Source organism: Pterocles gutturalis, unplaced genomic scaffold (assembly GCF_000699245.1).
Source record: "Pterocles gutturalis isolate BGI_N339 unplaced genomic scaffold, ASM69924v1 scaffold6379, whole genome shotgun sequence".
Lineage (NCBI taxonomy): Eukaryota > Metazoa > Chordata > Aves > Pterocliformes > Pteroclidae > Pterocles > Pterocles gutturalis.
Window position 1 is genome coordinate 2,437 of NW_010135548.1, and position 6,847 is coordinate 9,283.

The 6,847-nt window shown below is 51.3% G+C and overlaps 1 protein-coding gene across 1 annotated transcript; it reads right to left on the bottom strand.

Annotated features, from left to right (window-relative positions):
* Positions 1 to 1,872: 1,872 nt before the first annotated feature.
* On the bottom strand, positions 1,873 to 3,660 carry LOC104467957 (USP6 N-terminal-like protein; the record flags this gene model as incomplete). Its single annotated transcript, XM_010081932.1, has 4 exons — positions 1,873 to 1,953; positions 2,686 to 2,725; positions 2,973 to 3,058; positions 3,587 to 3,660. Coding segments are annotated over 4 exons (281 nt in total), but the record flags the coding sequence as incomplete, so codon positions are not given.
* Between the last annotated feature and the right edge of the window lie 3,187 nt (positions 3,661 to 6,847).

Below are 6,847 nucleotides of genomic sequence, written 5' to 3' on the forward strand. Positions count from 1 at the left end.
GCAGATGAAGGGCAGAATCTTTTTTTTTTTTTTTTTTAAGTCCTTTTTTTGTGCCTCTCAGGGTCTTTGCACTTGATGCTGCGCGGCTTCTCCGATGCACAGATCTTGCGCTCGCCCTGGAGCAAGGCAGTGGGGTGTCAGGCTGGACGGGGCTGAAACCACAGCTCCTTTCTACTCCCCGGCATCACCAGACTGCTACCTCCCTGCCCGGAGCCAAGCGCTGTTTCTCCGTTTGCTGGGAGGCAGGATGGCCACTTCCAGTCCCCCAGCACAGGGACAATGCCTTGTCTGTGCCCCAGAGCCACGAACCATTTTCGGGCTGTTATAAATAATGTCATTTATTCCACTACAAGAGCTCTGTGACGTTCTGACCCAGAGACCCTCAAACCCTGCTTGCCACTCCAGCCCCTGGCCATCCAGCAGACCTGAGCGATGTCGGCTGCAGCGTGCCTTACCCACCTGCTAGTTATCTGGGTAAATCCAACAGACAGGCGGGGGTCACCCCTGCTCCCCACCCCCCAGCCCGGCTCCCGTCTGTCCCCGCTGGATGGCCCAGGGAAGCCAAGGCGTGCTAAAAACACTCCTCACTACCCATCCCAAACCTCCCCCAGGACCTGAAGGAATTCCCTGCACTCTGCTGGAATTTGGTGCTTTACCCACCAGGTCGCTAACCAATTAGCTCTAACTTTTAATTAGAAAAACCAAAGCCACGGGAGAGCCTCAATTTTTGCCCCAACGAGCAGCACCACTGAACAAAATAATTAGAACCACTCTGGAGTGAACAGAAGGATTATAAAACCCCAAGCCCACCTCCACGCCATCCCTGTTGTGATGAAGATTAAGATTTTGTTGTTTGTTTTTTTTTAAAAAGGATGAGACTATAGCTGGCCTTTGGCTGAGTGCAGCTGACATCACCCTGGCTGGCCGGGCGAGGGGGACGCTCTGTTCCATGTCCCCCCGGCAGCTCTGCAGATATCCTCTGCACAACCTTTTAACCCAGCTCAAGTTTCTCCTGAGGAGTCTCAGGAGGATCTAGAAGCAATACAACCAAACACTCCTTTGGCTGCTCCTGCCGAAGAAGGCGGCTGCAGAGGCTGTGGCAACAAGGTGACCCCTGGCTCCAGCCCTCTCCTGCGCGGTGCTGTAAGCAGAGGACAGGCGTGTGCTCCCCTCCTTGCCCAGCAAGGCTCCTGTTGTGAGGTCCAAGGGCTTTTTGTTTTACAAGGTTTGTAATAGGAACATATTACAAAAATAATTTATTAAAAACAACTCGGTTTTGCAGTGACGCTTGGTGCAGAGTTTATTTTGAACACCAAAGCCAAGACACAAGGCCGCTGTCTCCATCCCTGATTTCCACAGAGGGGTGCACACAACCCAGCACCTAAGGGGTGCATCTCACAGGCACAGCTACAAGCAAAATACAAGATCTAGGTGATGTCCTAGACAAATAATTCTCTCTCCAGGGAGAATTAGGAGGAACATCAGCTGGACCATACCATCCACATCTGCCATGCCATTCCCAGGTGGTGGGGACACAGGAGTGACCTGCGGCGTGCAACGCTCCCTGCCCTCAGGAGACCAGCTGGGTGCAGGAGTATCTGCTGTGCTCCTGCTTGCACAGGGCAGTAGAAGGGCAAACATGCCAACAGCGTTTAGGAAACGGTTTTTAAAACCATGCTAGTCAGGGCAGGACTTTTCCCTCAACCCAGCAGCTTCAAGGAAAGATTTAAAATATTAAAGACTAACGGGTAGAATTAGGCAGTATTTCCCAGTGTTCTCTGGTTTCTCTGTCAACTTTTCAAAAGCCTGACTCATTGGCAGGATGGGCTGTTCCCATCCCTCCAGACACAGACTCATTCTTTTCCTCCTTACCTTGTCACTGTTGCGGTATTTGCCCCATTTCTTCAGCATCTTTAGCCACTTGTCCACACGTTCGATCTCCTGCTGTTTTTGCTGGTGGAAGGGGGAAGAAGACAAGACAAATTTAAGAAAAAAGAGCTCCCAGAAGATACCTCCTGAAAACACAAAACTTCATTCTCTTTAGGTTTAAACTTCTATGTGAAGACCCCGCATCGGATGGGAATAATCCACAAGCGCTTGCAGGAACTGGTAATTTCAACCCGTGGTAATTAAAGCAGTATTGGGAAAATCAATGAGACACACAAGCTTAACACAGAGAAAGCATTTCCCAGAGGAGTATTCCTTGACAACGAAAATCTTTGCAGGTTCAGCTAGCCTCAAATCGTGTCATTGTACCAGATGGGCAGAAAGGAGATGCTATCCAGTCCCAGGCAGCAGGATGCTAGCGGGGGCTGTGCTCCCAGCTCGGGGTAGATGAGGATGGAGACGACGGTTACCTACAACCTCCACCGCTTTCCCCCACACATGCAATCCCCTTTTTAAGTCGCAGCTGCTGAGCACGGTGCCAAAGAAGAGCAAAAAGCCCAAAATTGCTTCAAAAGTTGCGGTTTCAGTGCAGTGTGGAGGGGAGATGCAGCAAAATAAAAGCTCCAGCAGCTGGGCATCGTGCAGAGTCACCCGTCCTCTGCACAAGCAGCAGTGACCAGCGGGCGCTGGCTCCCTGCTTCACCCTTGCTTGCACTTTCATCTCCTCAAAAGTCATCCCCTTGCCAGCTGGTGGGATAGGGACCCGACACCCAGGACGACAGAGCTGGCAGCTCTCACCTTCTCCTCCAAGGCTGTGCGGGTCGGCAGCTCCTTCTCGCTGGAAAAGCAAGGGGTCACCAGTTACTCTACGGGCAAGACTGCAGCAGATTGAAAGCACGAGAGGGTTTGAAGGCGTGTGGCTGGGGGAGGAGGCCCATCTAGGCTTTCCTCCTGCATTTGGGACTGACGAAGCCGAGCCCCAGAGCGGCTCACAGGAACACACTGTGTCTGCCGCGCGCGGTGCAGAGGGATGGTGTGCATGGGCACGCGGGTCCGCGGGGACAGGAGAGCGCAGGGGGACTTACTGCAGGAATCCAAACCGGTCCGTGACTTTATACAGCGTGAAATCCGCATCTTCCCACAGGTCAATGCGCGCTCCTTCCTGCCTGCCCTGAAAGCAGAAGGACACCCATGAGCCAAGCCCAGAGCGGGGAACGCCACGGTGCCCGCATCCTGCCCCCACGCCTGCATCCTTCCCTCCCCACGTGCTAGAGCCAGGAGACCAAAACCTGCTCTGGAGAGACAAATACAATGTAGGAAAGCGAAAAATGCCCAAGTTCAGCCTGTCCAGCGTCCCTGGTGAGCCTCTGCTATGGGCTGGAAAGGGCTGGACACCAAATAAACCAGTGCTGGCGGGCATAAGCCCTTCTGGTGTTAGGGGAGCACTGAAGCCCTAGAAGCCCAGGACCTTTCCGTATCTGTGCTGAGCACACACGGGATCTGCGAGAAGCTCTGTGGAGATGGTGAGAGGGGGTGTGCAGGCAGAAGCAGGTAGGGAGAGCCGGCACAGAGCCTGATGGCGTGAGGGTTACTGGGGTGATGCCTGCAGGGAGGCAAGAGTTCGTATTCAAAGCATTCCTAATCGATTAAACAGCTTCAGCCTTAGCCAGCATGTCGGGGAGAAACACGAGGTTGGTACCTTCTCATACTTGGCAACGATCTCTGCTTTCTCCTGGGCTATTAAAGACTCTATATCTTTCTTCATGTCAGAAGCTGCAAGGCAAAAAAAAAAAATAGAGGGGGGGGGGGGAGGAGATAAGTAAATGTGTACAAAGCATGGAAAATATTTTAGGAAAGTGCTAATAAAAAAAACCTTTGCCGAAACACTTCAGCTTCCAGCTGTATCCCATCGCTAAAATTAGGCTGAGGTTGCAAAGCCCTTGTAGAGACTGTGCATGGAGCCAGCCCCTGCTCTCTGCTCGGGGACACGCATGAATCTGGGCAAGGAGGAGTCCCGTCTGCTGGAAGACAAGATGCCGTGACTTTGTTCTTAGGCACACAAATGCCTGGATGAAAGACATCGTGCTTCTAAATGGAGACAGGCAAACCCACCCCGGAGCCCTCACGCTGCACAGATCACACTCCAGCAAGGCGACCGCAGAGACCCCATCTGCTCTGAGATGGACCAGTCCTGGTCTAAACAAGCCCCAGTGCAGCTCCCCGAGTTCTGTGCCCACTGCTCCGCTCCATCCCACACACACACACGTACAGGCAAGGTAACTTCCCACATCAAATGCAACCGGAGTGTCGGACAAGCCCTGTCGAGCCATCACTAGTTTCTTGGTGTTCACCAAAGGAAAAGGCTGATCTAACATACTGTGAAGAAAACACAGGCAGCAAAATCCCCAGGGACCCACAGTCCCCAGGGCTGGCTGCAAGGAAGAGGGCAGGGGGAAGGTCTCCCAAGTCCTTCTCCGAAACCACGGAGCCGCGAGCAGCCCAGCTCAGACCACACCACGCCTACGGCACCACCTGAAGCCAGGCTGCCACAACCCACCTTACCCAAATCCTCGGGCTATGGGAGCGACGCTGCCACAGTGCGGTCCCCGGGGAACGGCAGCAGGAACACGCAGCCAACGGGGGTGGCCCCATCTCCAGCCCACCGACCACGCTCCCAAGTGCTCCAGCCAGCCACAGAGCTATACATATTTTTTTTTTTAAGCTTTTCAAAATAATTTTAAGTTTCTCCCCCACTTCCGCTGTGAATTACAAACCCGACTTGGTGCAGAATGGATAAGCACGGGGCAGTCATGCTGTGTTATCACCTGCATGGCTCCATCCTTCAGAGTCCTGCTGACTCGCCACAGGTCCCAGATGGACATTATGCATTCCCAGAACAGCAAGGTGAAATAATTTTAGGCCACACTTGCAAGTGGCTTAGCGTTTGGAAAAGTTTTTGAGCCTCTCAGAATAGCTCGTTCTAGAGGCAGACGGCACTTTGCCTGCTCTAAGGAGGTTTTGCCCATTTTGCCTGCTGTAAAAAGATTCAGCAACATCGGGAAAAAACTGTTGAGAGCCACCACAGCCTTAAAATATTTTCCCCACTGTCACATTCCGAGCGATCCAGTGATTTACCCAGAACATCTGAAAGCTAAACAACTTCAATAACACAGCCCAGAGGTTTCTTCTGGGGCTTGAAAGGAGCCCTCGGAACATCTGGGATCCCCAGCAGAACAGACCTGAAAGCCTTCCACAAGAAATTACAAAATTTTGCAAAGCCTTTTGAAAATAAAAAAAGAGCAGGTTGACTCTCATGTTGAATCTAAAGCTGGACAGTAAATCCTGCGTTTCTGTGCTCTGGTCCCTTCCCGAAGGACTGGTGACCACCTCCTTGCAGAGAGGAGGAGCATTGCTCCCCACGGATAAAACACTGGGCAATAGCTGCTCAAGAACAAGCTCACTCCAAACTGCCCCTGCAGCTCTGTAACGGACACCAGGAGCCACCCTGACCTCCCTTCAAGGAGGAACCTGAAAGGTTCTTGTTGCAGGACACGCTACCCCAGCTTCTGGCTGAAGCTGCATCTCAGCTTGTGGCAGCGCTTGTCACCGGACAATCCAGAGCAGCCAAAGGGAAGGACCTGAAGAGCATGATTTTTCCTTGAGGGGAAGAAAAAGAACAATAAAAAACCTCAGGGGAGATACAATAAGCAAAAGCATCAGTGCTCTCCAAGGCTCGTTCTTGTTGCAGGACACGCTACCCCAGCTTCTGGCTGAAGCTGCATCTCAGCTTGTGGCAGCGCTTGTCACCGGACAATCCAGAGCAGCCAAAGGGAAGGACCTGAAGAGCATGATTTTTCCTTGAGGGGAAGAAAAAGAACAATAAAAAACCTCAGGGGAGATACAATAAGCAAAAGCATCAGTGCTCTCCAAGGCTCAGCACACTTCTCCGCACCTTCAGATGCCTGTAAGCAATTATTTGTCTCATCTGACCAGCTCCTTGATGCAGCCTGCTCACTGCTACTGTGTCTTGCAGACGCAGATGGAGATGGATGGGAGATCCATCCTTCCCTACCTCTTCCTTTGGAAAGCAGCCATCGCTCCCAGTTGCCAGCGGTGTGATAGAAATATTAAACCACAGGCAATAACCAGGGCTAGCAGGGCAGCTCTGCCACGACACGCTGCCAGCCAACAGCAGAGCCACTGCACAGCTTTACACTCATCCTCCAGAAAAAAAACCAGACTCTTCATGGCAGGAATGGGTGTATCCTTCCCCGTTACCAACTCCACAATCAAAGCAGAGCAAGGGTAGAAATATTAAAGCGTATTTTGTTCTCTCATTTTTCCAAGCTGCAGCCCTTACTGCCAACGTTCCCATGAATTTTGCTCAATACATGTTCATCGAAGCTTCATTTTTCAAAGTAGCAAGGTCTGAGAAACTGTCTCATGGTGTCATCTAATATAGCAGCATCTTCTCCTTCTCACATCCTTCTTCTGCAAGGTTTAACTCAAAGACAAATTCACTCTCCCACTTCTGACATCATTTTTTTGGTTGCTATGAGGCTAAAGAATTCAAATGAGGTCCTTTACGTGCTGCTAAAAATACAAAGATTCTGCAGACTGGAGGGAAAAAAGAAAACTGTACGTCAAATTAAATGGGCAATTTTTCAAGACATTTATGATGTGGAAGTTATTCTGAACGTCTCTGACCACACTCTGTAATAGAATAACCAGAGGAAGAGCCGCTCGGTAACACGGGAGGGTTTGCAGAGCAGACGACAGCAGCAAGACCACATGTATCCTGGCACCCGCCTCCGCAAAAGCCTCTCTGCAGCCAGAAACGCCAGACTGGCGCAGAGGAGCCAGTTCTGCATCTCATGCCTGGAATATGCACATTTGTTTTCGCTTTCTACTAAAACAGCACAAAAGTCCAAATTTAGGAAAAAACTTGAAAGCAGAGGAT